The sequence below is a fragment of the Palaemon carinicauda genome, chromosome 21, assembly GCF_036898095.1.
Source record: "Palaemon carinicauda isolate YSFRI2023 chromosome 21, ASM3689809v2, whole genome shotgun sequence".
Taxonomy (NCBI): Eukaryota; Metazoa; Arthropoda; class Malacostraca; order Decapoda; family Palaemonidae; genus Palaemon; species Palaemon carinicauda.
In genome coordinates, this window is record NC_090745.1 from 86,555,528 (window position 1) to 86,571,041 (window position 15,514).

The 15,514-nt window shown below is 49.6% G+C and overlaps 1 protein-coding gene across 1 annotated transcript in view; it reads right to left on the bottom strand.

Moving 5' to 3' along the window:
* Positions 1-282: 282 nt before the first annotated feature.
* LOC137615024 (N-acetyltransferase 8-like) overlaps positions 283-15,514 on the bottom strand; it is a 79,629-nt gene continuing 64,397 nt past the window's right edge. The window contains exon 5 of the mRNA XM_068344660.1: positions 283-840. Within this exon, the coding sequence (XP_068200761.1) occupies positions 697-840 (144 nt within the window). The 3' untranslated portion in view covers positions 283-696. The remainder of the gene's footprint in view (positions 841-15,514) is intronic.

Consider the following 15,514-nt stretch of genomic DNA (forward strand, 5'->3'; position numbering starts at 1 on the left):
TAAGGAACATGGATAGCCAAGTACAAAACAAAGTAGCAGACCAGATTGAAATTTCCAGAAGACATGCTTAACTGTGTGAGGGTTGGGTTTTTGTTTTTCTTATGTTCATGAGCAGCTGACCACAGGCTTAGTCATATGTAAACTAATAAATTTATACTAAATAACCAAATTTATCTGATCTTAGCATACAGTATAATACACATAATACACTTTAAAATTCACCAAACAGAAATAACAGAATTAGTCATAGGTAAAGTAATATAGTTGTATTAAATAACCAAATGTCTCAAAATACTGTATTAAACACAATACATATTTTTATGAAATTATAAAGAACAGATTTCCTGAAAAAAAAATCACTAGACCAAAACTAAAATGATAGAAATATAAAATCATGTAATATGAATAATTCCTATAGCTGAACAAGACAAAGATTTGGCTATTTGAAAATCAGGTCTTTCGCTAGTTTACATAAATAGTAGTAAAGAAGGCACTGAACTCTGACCTCTACTCTCCCTTATATAGAAATGGAATCTGGTACAGAGCAAGATCTGTAATGTTTTATAGAACAGCTACAAAAATATAGCATACACAATTGGAATTTCAATATTGAAATCGGTTATTTCTATACTAACCTGATATACTAAGATACCTTTCTTACAAGCATAAATTCTAGTAGCTTAAAAGAATTTGTATTCAGGATGATGCCACTTCTGCTAGCTCAGCTTTTGGAGGCTTTAGAGGTAAAGAGAACATATACATAGGTTGCCTTACATTCAAGTAATATTTGTAATATGTGTGCTGAGCTTCAAATCCTTTTCGATAGTACAATTCACGAGCCTGAAATAAAAACGTTAAAATGAAATTCTTAAAGTAACCCACTAGCTCATCTTTCACATGCCAAATGCTTGGCTTGAAATCAACAAATCTAGTACTGGATAGCTGATAGTAAAGTGGGAGTTGATAAGCGAGGAACTAATTTCACATGTCAATTTCTCCCATTTTTAAACTCTCTGCAGACCAGAGATACTACATGCAGAGTGGAGAGAAGGCATTTCAGCAAAAATTATAAAAAATGACAAATTCGGAGATAATTTGTATTTTTCCTAACCATACAAACCATAGCTATTTACATTGGGTTTACCTTTCGGCGTAGCTGAAATGACGAGCCAATAGTTTTTAACGAGGGTTAACTACCCCCCCACACACCGGTGATTTGCTTCCCTTCACTTAGAGGTAGGACTTGACTTGGGGGTCAGGGCTGGCGGGCAAATATGTGTAAATAGCTAAGGTTTGTATGGTTAGGAAAAATACAAATTATCTCCGAATTTGTCATTTGTTCCATAACCGAAATACAAACCACGCTATTTACAATGGGTGACTTACCCCTTAGGAAGGGTGGAAAGTTCCCAGCCTTACTGACTTTGGCTTTGCCTGGGGGCTCCGCTTCCCAGTGAGTAGCACTTGAGAAAAGGAGCCCCTGCACCTCACAAGTTCCTTGCTTCGCTAGGAACGAGTGGCCTACATAAGTTGTGTGTGGAGGAAAGCGTGACTCGTCCTATGAAGTTGACCTTGAGACCTTTAGATAGGAATCTAGGATAGGACGTTCCCAATACCACTTCGTCAGGGTATGGGGGACGCTACAGTATTAAACTTAATACTAGGAGCACAAGAAAGCATGGGTTACCTGCAGAGGTCGAGGTCGAGGTCAGCTATGCGAAGACCAGGATGCTGCTTCCCCAAGAGAGGGAAGAATGAAGAAAGAAGTAAGGGTCAGACATACTCTTTCATTCACGCAGACTAAAACTGGGTAACAACGCCCTCAACCTACTGCTACTTGTTCATAAAGGAGCCTGAGGTTAGACCAGCTGTTGTGCAGCCACCACAGGGCCGATAAAAAACGTATCGAGGCTCCTGTGGGTCACGTCCTGCAGGTAGTGGGCTGTGAAGGTCGTTTGACGCTTCCAGACCCCAGCTGGAAGCACCTGCGTCACAGAGAAGTTTCTCTTGAAGGCCAGGGACGTAGCGACGCCCCTGACGTTATGTGCCCTAGGGCGACGTGACGGAGGAGGGTCTGGATTCAAGGCGTGATAGATAACCCTTCGAATCCAAGCCGAGATGGTATTCTTGGTGACCCTCCTCTTCGTTCTGCCTGTGCTCACAAACAATGCCCGCATTTGGGGACGAACTGCAGCTGTTCTCTTCAAGTAATACCTCAGACACCTCACTGGACATAGTAGCAGCTGGTCTGGGTCGCTTGTTACAGAACGGAGACTCGCGATCCTGAAAGAGTCGAACCATGGATCCGGCACTCCAGGATTCTGAGTCTTGGCAACAAACTCAGGGACGAACCTGAACGTTACCTCCCCCCATCCCCTTGAATGGGCGATGTCGTACGAGAGACCATGAAGTTCACTAACTCGCTTGGCCGAAGCCAAAGCGAGCAGGAAAGCCGTCTTCCAAGACAGGTGGCGATCGGAGGCCTGGCGTAATGGTTCGAAGGGAGGTCTCTTAAGAGCCTTGAGAACCTGAACCACTTTCCAAGGAGGAGGTCTCACTTCCGACTGGGGGCAGGTAAGCTCATAGCTACGTATGAGTACAGTAGAGAGAGTTCCAGCGAGGAAATGTCCACACCTTTCAGTCTGAAAGCCAAGCTTAAGGCTGAGTGATAGCCTTTCACGGCTGAGACAGAAAGGCGCATTTCCTCCCGCAGATACACGAGGAACTCCGCTATTGCTGGAATAGTGGCATCGAGTGGAGAGATACCCCTCCCACGACACCAACCACAAAAGACTTTCCACTTTGCCTGGTAGACTCCCTCAGAGGACTTTCGCAGATGCCGAGACATTCTCACCGCAACCTGTTGCGAAAAGCCTCTCTCCGTGAGGAGATGCTGGACAGTCTCCAGGCGTGAAGCCAAAGCGAGGCCATGGCCTTGTGAGGGATGTTGGAGTGTGGTTGTCTGAGTAGCTTGCGTCGTGGGGGAAGTTCTCTCGGGAGCTCCGTCAGGAGCTGCAGAAGGTCCGGGAACCATTCAGCGTGATGCCATAACGGAGCTATCAGAGTCATCGAACAGTTGACCGATAGTCTGGTCCTGTTGAGCACCCTTCTCATCAGACAGAACAGTGGGAAGGCGTACACTTCGATGTTGTCCCACCGTTGCTGGAAAGCATCTTGCCAGAGAGCCTTGGGGTCAGGGACTGGGGAGCAGTACAGAGGCAGCTTGAAATTCAACGCTGTCGCGAACAGATCCACGGTCGAGGAACCCCACAAAGTCAAGAATTTGTTGGCTATCTGAGGATCCAAAGACCACTCGGTACTCACTATCTGCGAAGCCCTGCTCAGACTGTTGGCGAGCACATTCCTCTTGCCAGGAATGAAGCGAGCTGATAGTGTTATCGAGTGGACTTCGGTCCACCTCAGAATCTCTACTGCAAGATGGGATAGCTGCTGCGAAAAAGTACCTCCCTGCTTGTTGATATAAGCCACTACCGTGGTGTTGTCGCTCATCACCACCACGGAGTGACCCGCCAGGGTCCGTTGGAACTGTTGAAGAACCAAAAAGACAGCCTTCAACTCTAGCAGGTTGATGTGCAGGTACTTTTCTGATTCTGACCAAAGGCCTGAGGTCCTCTGGTTCAGAACGTGCGCCCCCCACACTTCTTTTGACGCGTCCGAAAACAGTGTCAATTCCGGGGGGAGGACGAGAAGATACACTCCCTTTCGCGGGTTCTCGTCGACCAGCCACCACCGCAGGTCCGCCCGTTCCAAAGATCCTATCGGGACTTGTACGTCCGGGGAATCGGATCCTTGATTCCACCGGGACTTGAGCCGCCACTGCAGGGATCTCATCCTGAGGCGGCTGTTTGGAACCAGACGAGCCAGAGAGGACAGGTGACCTAAGAGACGCAACCACGATTGGGCGGGAAGCTCTTCTCGCCTGAGAAAGGGTTCCGCCACCCTCCTCAGCCTTGCTATCCTGTCGTCTGATGGAAAGGCTTTGTGGAGATTGGTGTCTAACAACATGCCTAGATAAACCAGTCGTTGGGACGGCTGCAGAGAGGACTTCTCGAGGTTTACCACGATCCCCAGATCCTGGCAAAGACTCAGAAGCCTGTCTCGGTGTCGAAGAAGGGTCGACTCCGAGTCCGCTATGATCAGCTAGTCGTCCAGATAACGAAGGAGACGGATGCCGTTCCTGTGCGCCCAAGATGAAATCAGGGTGAACACTCTGCTGAACACCTGAGGTGCTGTGGAGAGACCAAAACACAGCACCTTGAACTGGTAGGTCTTGTCGTCTAGGCTGAATCTCAAGTACTTCCTGGAAGACGGATGGATTGGGATCTGGAAGTACGCATCCTTTAGATCCAGTGTGCACATGAAGTCTAGAGGTCTCACCGCAAGTCTGACCTCGTCTGCTGCCTCCATGCTGAACCGAGTTTGCTTGACAAACTCGTTCAGAGCTGAGAGGTCGATGACAGGTCTCCAGCCTCCAGACGCCTTCTTTACAAGAAAGAGTTGACTGAAGAAGCCTGGGGAGCCGTCGACGACCTCCTGGAGCGCATCCTTCTTGAGCATGGTCTCGACTTCCGCCCGAAGGGCCAGCCCCTTTACCGATCCCATGGCATAGGAGCTCAACGACACTGGATTCGCTGTCAGGGGAGGTTGAGATGTTATGAACGGGACGCGACAGGCTTGGCCGATCACAGAAATCGTCCAAGCATCGGCCCCATGTTGCTGCCACCTGTGCACGCAACGTCGAAGGCATCCCCCCACAGGTGGACCCGCAGGGGGACTGCCACGGCCGCCCCCTCTAGGAGTCTTGCCTCCCCTGGAGGACTTACCGCCCCTTTTGTCCTTGGCTGGAAAGGGCTGGGGTTTAGACACCACTTTCTTAGCTGCCGGTGCCTGCTTTGGTGTCTTGCGAGGCTGCTGCTGCTGTTGCTGCGGAGCTGGAGGCTTATAGGGCCGAGCTGTAAGGGCCCTATGGATGAGGGAGTCCTGGCTAGACTTCCTCCACCTCTCAGCCGTTCGTTCCATATCCTGAGGCTCCAACAGATTCCCCCCAAGGAGGGAAGCATGTCTGTGCCTACAGACATCCACGGCGGGGACCTTCGGGTGAAACTTCTCAGTCACCGCATCACGCCGCTTCAGTACCGAGTTGGCCCACAGGGTGGTAACCTCGTGTGCCAGGAACTCGATGAAGCGGGTGCCCGAGAGTAGGAAGGTCTCCAGGGCCTTCCTATTGGTCTCCTTAGACAAATCCTCGGAGCGCAATAGGATGCCCAGAGACCCTAGCCATATATCCAGCCACGAAGTGGCCTGCATGGCGCACTTCGCGACCTTCTCATGGCTCAGGATCTCCGACGCCGAGAACGCCACCTGCCGGGCGGAGAGCTTCTCAAGAGGAACTCCCTTAGCAAGCTCGAGTTCCTCAGCAAGCTCTTCTACGGAATGATGGAGAGGAAGAGCGAGACTAGACTCCCCCAAGATCTCAAAATACCTCCTCTGCTGGAGACGAGGAGGTGGGAGGCGTTTGTTCCCGGCAGAGGAACGACTGGAGGAAGCAAGAGCCTCCAGTTGAGCATTGGCCCTGGCTCAGGCACTCTTCAACCCCTGGGAACAGGGTAGAGCCGCACTGGTCTTAGGGGGCTTCTGAGTACCGTACACCTGGTCCAGGACCGTGTCCTTGCCTTCTCGGGGGGGCGATCACGGGGTCCATCAACCCGTTGAGTTGCCTCATCAGGCTCAGGACCTGCCAGAAGGCATGCTCAGACTCCTACTGGTCTCCTCCTTGCGGACTGGCAGCTAAGTCTCCCGTCCCCGGAATCTCTTCCTGGGGAGATGCGTGGACGTTCTCCCGGGGTGCAGCTGGTTCCTGACGAATCCTAGACGACGACTTCGGGATTGTCTTGGAGTCCTTGGGTTCCCTCCTGGGCGGGATACACGACCCCAACAAAGAGGTTCGGAAAGCGCCCTCCGCGCGAGACGATTCCCCTCCATGAGGAGACGACTCCCCCTTTGGTGCCGAGGGGGAGACCATCACCTCACTGGATTCTCCCGAGGACGGAAAAGCCTCGTCCTCGGGAGAAGGAGAAAGCGCCTGCGAAGTGGATGGAGCCTTCCTGACAGACCTCTTAGGAACCAACTTCTCCCTGGGAGAAGTAACCACGAAGTCCACTCCTCTCCTTCTCTTCAGCGGGGGCGAGGCAGCCGTTGGCTTGTGTCCTTGATCGGCGAGTGCCGGCTTCATAGCCTTCACTAACGCCCTTATCAGAGGACCAAACCAAGTCTGCCGAAACACGGACACAGAGTCCGAAATTCCCGCTGGAGGGAAGGGGATCGGAGTGGACACCACTGGACCTGCCTGAAAAGGAAGGGGGGAAGAAAGTTGTACTGACCTCTCTGATGTGTCTTCCCTATCCTGCGCTTCGGCGGAGGCGATCCTGAGTGCGGTCTGGCGACACGCGTCCCTGCTGCTGTCGCGGGCTGCGAAACCCGATGCGAACGGGGGTCGTGCTGACGCTCGTACGTAGGCGAAACTACCAGATCGCGCGCGAGAGAATGTTGAGGCGCGGGCGCGCAAATGCGCGAAGACCAACGAGCGCGGGAGCGATCGCGCGTAGGCGAGCGGTCGCGAGGGCGCACAGGCAAACGAGCGCGTGGACGAGCTGGCGAGTGAGCACGTTGGCGCGTCGGCGAGGGAGCGCGTTGACGCGTGGGCGAACGAGAACGCTCCGATGACCGCTGAGGATGTTGTCCAGGAGACCTGTAGGGCGTGGGAGAGCGATGGTGAGCAGGCGATGGTGAGCAGGCGATCGGCGGCGCGCTGGAGAACGCTGGCGCGTAGGCGAGCGATGGCGCGCTGGCACATGGTGGCGCGTTGGCAAGCGATAGCGCATAGACCGCGTAGGCGAACGACCGCGCGAGGGCGAGCTGACAGAAGGCGACCCATGTCCCTCCAGATCCTCTGGGCGACGGAGCATTGGAGAACGCTTGCGCGCAGGCGATAGGTCACGCGGGCGGTCTGGAGATCGCCGATGTTCAGGTGATCACTGACGCGCTGGGGACCGTTGACGCGCTGGGGACCGTTGACGCGCTGGGGACCGTTGACGCGCTGGGCACCGTGGACGCGCAGGAGATTGCTGACGAGCAGGCGAATGTTGATGCATCTGTGATCGCTGGCGAGCTGGTGATCGCTGGCAAGCAGGAGGGCGACGCGTGAAATCCTGTGAGGGAACTGCCGGCGCGGGGCGCAGAGGCGAACGCTCACGAACGGGCTCAGGAACAGGAGGCGCGTGGGCATACAGGCATTTTGGAAGTACGCGCTGGAGACCGCGAGCGTTGTAGCGCTGGAACAGGCTGACGAGCAGGATCGCGAAGGCGAAGAGAAGAGTCCTTGGTCAAGACCTGAACCGAAGTTCTAGGTCGGGCAGGCGAGCGTGGGTGCACAGGGCGCGAGTCAGGAACTGGGAGCGCAGGTGCGCCCTGACGGGCAGGAGATCTAGGGCACTCAGGGGAACGCTGGCGCACTGGCGCTCAACAGGAACAACAGGCTGAAGGATGTCCTCAGGAGAGCGCTGGCGAGAAGAGGGGCGACGATCATCAGGAGAGCGCTGGCCGAACAGGAGAACGCTGACGATCAGGAGAGCGCTGACGAGCAGGGGAGCGCCTGTGCGCTAACACTGCAGAAGGGCGCGCAGGGGAACCCTGACGCGCAAGGGAAGAACCCACACCATGGGAAGCATCCCTTTGCCCCGAAGGGACCGTTGACCGTCGGGTGACGAGGTCAGGCTGCTGGACGTTTGCACCAGAAGCTGAAGGTCTAGAAGGCGTAGGAGACCAATCCCCAGATAGGTCTAAGGAAGCTGGAGCTGCAGGCTGCTTACGGCGAGGAGAGTCCCCCTCGGAGGAAGGAGGCGAAGATTAAAAAAGGCGCCTCTTAGCACCCTTATAGGGAGACGGGAGGCCCTTGCGGCGCAGCGGACGGTGAGCCTTACGGCGAAGGCGGCCACGAGGAAGATCGTCAGGACCATCAGTCCTCCGAAGGGGAGTCTCAGTCAAAGCACTCCCCCTAGAGAGAGGCTTGGCAGCAGAAGAGCCCGTGGGACTCCCTTCCCCCTTCGAAGGATGTACGGAAGGGGGAGGAGAGCCTTCAGCACCATCATCTACAACAGTACCCGTAGAGGATTGACCCGACCCGTCGGAAGCCTCTGCCACCACGACGTCGACGATAGACAGAGGATCTACCTCTGCTATCACCGGCGACTACTTAACAGCGGCCCCTAACTGGACAAGGTCAATCAGGGCTTCCCTGGAGGGCAGGCCCTTAAGCCCCAAGGAAGCCCAAATCTGAAAAAGATCATCATTAGACAAGGAGTCATTAGCAACAACCTCCCCCGGAGGAGGAGCCGCCCCGCTATGGCAGGCGACGCCCTCTCCCCAAATCCAAGGTCGGGAAACAGAACTAGGGCCTGCGCTCCCACTCGGCGGTCTCTCCTTAGGAGCCGAACGAGGGGGAGCTTCGGAGGAGGTTTGGGCGGCGAAAGAAGAGTCCCGAGAGCCTTCCTCCTTCAAGGCAACCCCGGAAGGAGAACGGTCTCTCTCGGACTTCTTCTTACGCCGGCGGCCAAACCTCTCCCAATGGGAGGCAGACCACTCCCTGCACTCACTAAACGTGTTCTCTCTGTCACACCGTCGGCCTCGACACTGCGGGCAAAGGGTGTGAGGATCTGTGTCCACCGCAGACATAAATGTACCGCAAGGGCAACCGGCAATACCAGGGCACTTGCGCATGGTGAACAATAAAGGGTGAGGCCAACTTCAAAACGCACACACACAAACTGGAAGAAAAAACAAAAAAAGATTAAGGCTGTCAACGAGGACGATGGACAGACACGTCTGTTCATCGCCGGAGCCAAAAGTGAAGAGAAGCAAATCACCGGTGTGTGGGGGGGGGGAGGGGTAGCAAGCTACCCCTTTCCCTACCCCCGCTAACTAGCGCGGGGGTAGTTAACCCTCGTTAAAAACTATTGGCTCGTCATTTCAGCTACGCCGAAAGGTGAACCCAATGTAAATAGCGTGGTTTGTATTTCGGTTACGGAACAAACCTAATTTTCTAAATTAAATTATTTCAATATTTACCTGAAGGTCATTTGCTATTCAACTTTCATGTGATTAGCTCACAAATAATAAAAAATAAGAATATAAAATAGAACTTTATAAAGATGTATGTACTGTACTATCCTTTGTTCTACCTGGAAAGATGGTGTGGGGCATGACTCATTAGTATAAACAATAGGTTCCCCAAGGTGCCAAGTGGCTTCTCATTCACCTGAGTTATAGATACAGTATTGAAATTACTTTGTATCATAAATTAGGTTTAAATATAAGAAACTTCCCTAAAGTTTCATTGCTAAATACCACATTGCTGTGGTTGGAGAGAGAGTGGTACTCAGAATAGTATAGCAATAATAAGGTAACCATGTCCTAAAGTCCTGATCTTAAACACCTTTCTTTTGAATTCATATACTCTCAATTTGCGAATGATTATGATATCATAAACGTATTCCTATATTGTACTAGAAAATGCAATCATGTAATTGATTTAGAGCTAAAAATCTGGGACTAACTAAACTTATCTCTAAATTTACTAAAAATATAACATTTGGAATACTTTGTATTTTTCCTAACTATACAAACCTGGAGCTCTACCGTGGAGATATAGTTTGGTGATATCTGAAAGGTGTAACTATCCTCCGCTAGTTTGCGTAGCGGAGGGGAGTAGCGGGGGGTAGACTAACCACCAAGCACACACCTGCCCTACTAACAAACTGTCACTTGGCATAGATATGTATACTGATTCCTAAGAAGTTCTCTGTGGAGAGATTTGTCTCTCTCCTTCTGGTTTTGTAGACCTATATTGTATCACCCTAGTATTTATTTTGTTCCTCTTAACTGTTTATATAGATTTTGTTTTCTTGTTTCTATTAACAGCTTTTCATTCCAAAACACAATTGTCCCCTTCTCAGCCACTATTTTAGAGTTTTTTTCCCCTTAATATTAGTTTTTTTTTTTTTGTAAAGGTAACCTTATCTTATAATCCCTTAGATTGAAATTGAAGCAACTATTCAAATTACATTTGAATTTAGCACAGATATGTATACGGATTCCTAAGAGGTTCTATGTGGAGATATTTATGTGTCTCCTTCTGGTTTTGTAGACCTATATTGTATCACCCTAGTATTTCTTTCTTTCCTCTAAACTGTTTAAATAGATTTTTGTTCCTCGTTTTTATTAACAGCTTTTCATTCCACAACACAATTGTCCCCTTCTCGGCCACTATTTTAGTTTTTTTCCCTTAATATTATTGATTTTTTTCTTTTTTTTTCTTTTTGCTTCCTCTCCTAATGTTTATATTGCTTAAATAACTTGAAATATAGCTGCCGCTATTTAAATTTGATTCCATGCATGCCAGTAGCAAGTGAGACGGCTTACCTCTGAATAACATTAAGCAACTACAGTTCTAGTTGGGTCCCCCTGCCCAGTATAAAATCAAGGGGTGGTGCCCAGTGCCCAGTTACCCAGATTTTGGGGTATTCCACCGTTTCACCTTTTTGTGTAGTGAACGTTGGAGTGTAGTCGGCATACAAACACTAGGCAGTCTGTGTGCTACGTCTGGCCACAGTCCGCAAACCACTACAGCATAGTGGAGGGGAGTAGCAGGGTTAGACCAACCACCAAGCTCACACCTGCCCTAGTAACAAACTGTCACTTTGCAATTGCAGCAAGACTTCCAGGGGAAGGTGATGGCGGAACCAGTACAGTATGTGTAAAGAGCTCCAGGTTTGTATAGTTAGGAAAAATACAAATTATTCCAAATTTGTCATTTGTTCCGGCACTATATACAAACCCTTAAGCTCTTTACAGTGGAGGCTCACTCCATGGTGGGTGGAAGTCAAAAACCAACTGGCTGGTGACTGTCCCAGGGTGACACTTTAAGCTTTGCATGAGCTTTTAGAGGGCACCCTGACACCTCATCATCCTAGCCGGATGACGGCCTGGGAAATCCATGTTAGGTATAGAATTTAGCAATGTGACTTGATCAGGTAAGCATAAAATTGGAGCTAAACTCCTCACTTAACCTAGACATTGCCCTACTCCACCTTGCTTGGAGAACAGGGACATAACAAATATATAAGCACTTATTAGGTTAAACAAGGGACGATGATACTCACTTGCAGTTAGAGGTCAACTTGCAGAGTTCCTCAGATGCTAGATCCCAAGAGAGGGGAGGATGAAACAGGAAGTGGCCAGTCACTCACAAAATCATCCAAGACTTACTCTCGGGTAACATCTACACTCAACCGCCTGCTACTTGTCCTACAAGGGAGCTGAAGTCGAGTGATAGCCTTTCACCACCGAAACCAAACAAAGTATTTCATCCCTGAGGTATAACAAAAACTCTGCTATTGTTGGGATAGTGACACTGAGAGGAGGGATACTCCTTCCAAGACACCAACCACTAAAGATGGACCACGTTGCCTGATACTCTACAGCAGACGGCTCTTGGAGGTATCCTGCCATTCTCTTTGCAACCAGTCTCAAAAAGCCTTTCTTTGTGAGGAGTTGATGGATAACCTCCAGGTGTGAAGACAAAGCAATGGAAGCACTTGGTGGCTATCTGAGTAGATCAGCAAGAGGAGAGAGCTCTCTCGGTGCATCTGTGAGCAGATGCAGAAGGTCCAGAAACCATTCTACATGTTGCTACAGCAGAGCTGCCTGACCTAAAAGGGAAATGAGGTGACTACGATTTGTGCGGCCACCACTGGACATAAGGTAAACATGTCTAAGTTTCTGTGGGTTATATATTGCAGCTGGTGGACAGTGAACATTGTTTTCTGTTTCCACACACCGGCTTGTAACACCTGCATTACAAAAATTCTTATTAAATGCCAGGGATGTGCTGACACCCCTGACATCATGAGTGCGGGGATGGCAGCCGGAATGAAAGTGGTCTGATTGAATGGCTCTCTCAATTACCTGCCTGATCCAGGAAGATATCAAATTGTTCATAATCTTCCTCTTGGTTCTCCCCATGCTTACAAAGAACCAGCTGATCAGCAGGCAGACTCTCTCAGTTCTCCAAGTATTTCCTCAGAGCCCTCACAGGGAAGAGTAACAGTTGATCAACATCGTTATGGAACGGAGACTCTCAATATGGAAAGGCCTGAATCTAGGAGCTGCTATAGCAAGATTTTGAGGCTTGGCTACAAACTCAGAGAAGAAACCGAGTGTCACTTGCCTCCATCCACTTCAATAGCCTCATTACTAAGCAGAAGGGGGGAAATGCATAAACATCCCTTCTGTCCCACAGATGGAAAGCGTCCTGCCAGAACGCTTGTGGGCCCGGAACTGGTGAGTAGTACACCAGAAGTTTCTGGTTGAGGGATGTCGCAAACAGATCGATTGTTGGTGAACCCCATAAAGTCAAAACTTTGTTGGCTATCTGTTGATTCAAGGACCACTCGGAGCCAACTATCTGACTCCTCCTGCTCAGATTGTCCGCCAGCACGTTTTTCTAGCCCGGGATGAAGCGAGCTATTAAGGGTTACCAAATTCTCTTCTGTCCACCTTTGTATTTCCAGAGCTAGGTCCCCTGAAAAGGTACCTCCTCCTTTGTTTATGTGAGACACTACTGTGGTATCGTCGCTAATCAGAACTACGCAATGCCCTGAAAGGAGACGATGGAAGTGCTTGAGAGCCCGGAAGGCTGCCCTCATTTCCTGTAGGTTTATGTGGCATCACCTTTCAGACTAGGACCAAAATCCGGATGCCGTCAGATGTAACAGGTGAGCCTCCATCCTTCTTTTAATGAGTCTGTAAAGAGCAACAAGTTTTTGCCTAGTGTGGTCCTGATTCTCATCCCTAGATATATTGTACTGTACCATATCTTGGACTGGACGCAGGTGGGACTTCTCGCAATTTACTAGGATCCCCAAATCCAGGCAAAAAGGCGAGTTGTTTGTATCGATGGAGGAGGATCTCCCTCGAGTCTGCCAGAATCAACCAATCGTCTAGATATCGAAGACTATTGCCGTTCTTGTGTACGCAGGTAGACACTATTGTTAAGGCCTTTGTGAATACCTGGGGTGCTATGGACAGGTTAAAGCACAGTACTTTAAACCGGTTTATCTTTCCTGCTACAATGAATCATAAGTACTTTCCGGATACTGGACGTATTGGGATCTGGAAGTACGCATCTTTTAGATCCATGGATATCATGAAGTCGTGAGGTCTGACAGCCTGTCTGACCGTCTGCGCCATCTACATCTTGAACTGAGTTTGCAGAACGAACTCGTTCAAGGCCGAGAGATCGATGTCTGGTCTCCAGCTTCCATACTGATTGATTGATTGATTTCAGGTTTCCTGGGATACTGACACCTAAGGTCACTGACACTGATATAGTTTATTGTAAATAGAAAATAAAAGAATATTCAATCAAAACCATAAAAGCAAAGATGTCATTTTAAAAGTTAAATATCTTTCAGACGACCTGCTTCTGAAATGAAGCTAAAAATACCACGAGCATGGTAGGACATCATGTCCAAAAGAATCTTGGAAAGGATGAACCTGCCATCTTCACCTCAAGCTTCAAATAGATATCTATTTCTTTACTACTATATGAAGGGCATTCGGTCAACAAATGCCTCACTGTCAATGGTAACAAACAGTCGTCGCAATATGATTTATGTTGGCCAGCCAGCAAAAACTCCTGTGTCATCCGAGTGTGAACAATACAGAGACGACAAAGAGTAGTCTCCCACTTTCGGGGCATCCCGTTATACCTCCAAGGGGATATAACATTACTTATTTTTCTCATCTTATTTTCAAGTAAACTATTCCATTGCTGTTGCCAATTACTATAAATAAAATTCTTAATTGTAGGTAAAAAATCATTACTGGGAATGGGATACCTTCTTGGTAGCAACTAAGCTGCAGCACTCTTTGCCAGCGAATCCGCCTTCTCATTTGCAGATAAACCTATGTGTGCCGGATGCCTTTTCTACAGGAAATAAACAACTTTAAAAGCCTAGGGACCCCTCCAGGACCTCATAGAAAGTGTTTTCTCTAGCATGGTCGTGACTTCGGCCCGAAGGGCCTGGTCCCTCGGGGATCCCTCCGCGTAGGGCTCTGTCATCATTGGCATAAGAGTCAGAGGGTAAGAGTAGACGAAAAGGACGGTGTAACCCTTCTTGATATGGATATCGACTGAGGGTCGGCTCTGTAATGCATCCACCACTGATAATTTCTCTTTAGGCATTCCCCCAACGGTGGACAGGCTGGGAGATCGCCTTCCCTAGAGGATAAGTCCGATCTAGATTTCTTGTTGCCTCTGCCCTTTCTTCTGCCTCTAGGTCAAAAGGATGGTTAGGCTCCTGTCGTTGTGCTGCCTTCTTCCTTAGTGCACTTTTACTTTGGGTCATAGAAGAAGGTTGCCTCTGTGAGGGAGATGCTGGTTGATAGGGACAAGAGGTTACTATTCGCTGGAGTGTCATGACTAGCTCTTCGCCACCAGTGCGAGATCTCCTCAATGGTCTCCCTATCAAACAAGGAGGGGCCGTCCTTTGGGACGTTCTGAAGCCTCATCGCCTCTCTCGGGCACCTGCTTCTGGAATCTCCTGACGACGACATATTGTCATCTTAATCCCCAGCTAACCCATTCGTTAACAACGTTCTCCGTCAGGAACTCAAAGGTCTTTGCACCCGAGAGTAGAAAAGAGAACACCGTCTCTCTCCTTTTAGGCCTTGAGAAGTCCTCATTCTTGACAAGATATCCAGCCGTGCCCAACCAATAGTCTAACCAGGAGACTGACTGGAAGGCACATTTGGTAACCAGTTCCATCTTGGCTGTGTCTGCTGCAGAGAACTGAAATGGCAAAGTCCCCTGTTTGGCCAAAAACAAGCCTTGGGTTAAAGTCACGATGGCTGGATAGAGTGGACGGAGGGGAAGGATCGTCTCCTACCACCTCATAGTACTTCCTCTGCCGTACATATGACAGAGGTAGAATCCTAGAGGAGTCCACTGATTAAAGAAACGTTGACGTACCTGCCACCTGCACGTACCCTCTCTTCTTAGGTGCCGTCACCCCTCTCGACCATGGTAGAGCCATCTTGGTTTTGGTGGGCTTTGGCTTGTCTGAAAACTGACCCAGCACTGTGTCCTTGCCTTTGGTCAGGATCTCATTAAGTTCTCCAAAGTTGCTGACCCTCCGGATGCATGCGAGCACCTGCAAAAAGATATGGTTGGCGATTTTTTGTTTGCTCTATGGGGGAGATTTTCGGGCTGGCGGAAGCTGGCAGCGCTCTGTCTGAATGTTATAAACAGTCATCAAAGGGTTCTTCCTTTTCCAAGCTACCCCCCATAGCAGCCCGGAGAAGGTAGAGGGTGTAATCATGGCTTCTTCCTCGTAGAGAGTGGACCCTGAGGGGTAATCCGCTGTTATTTTGGTCT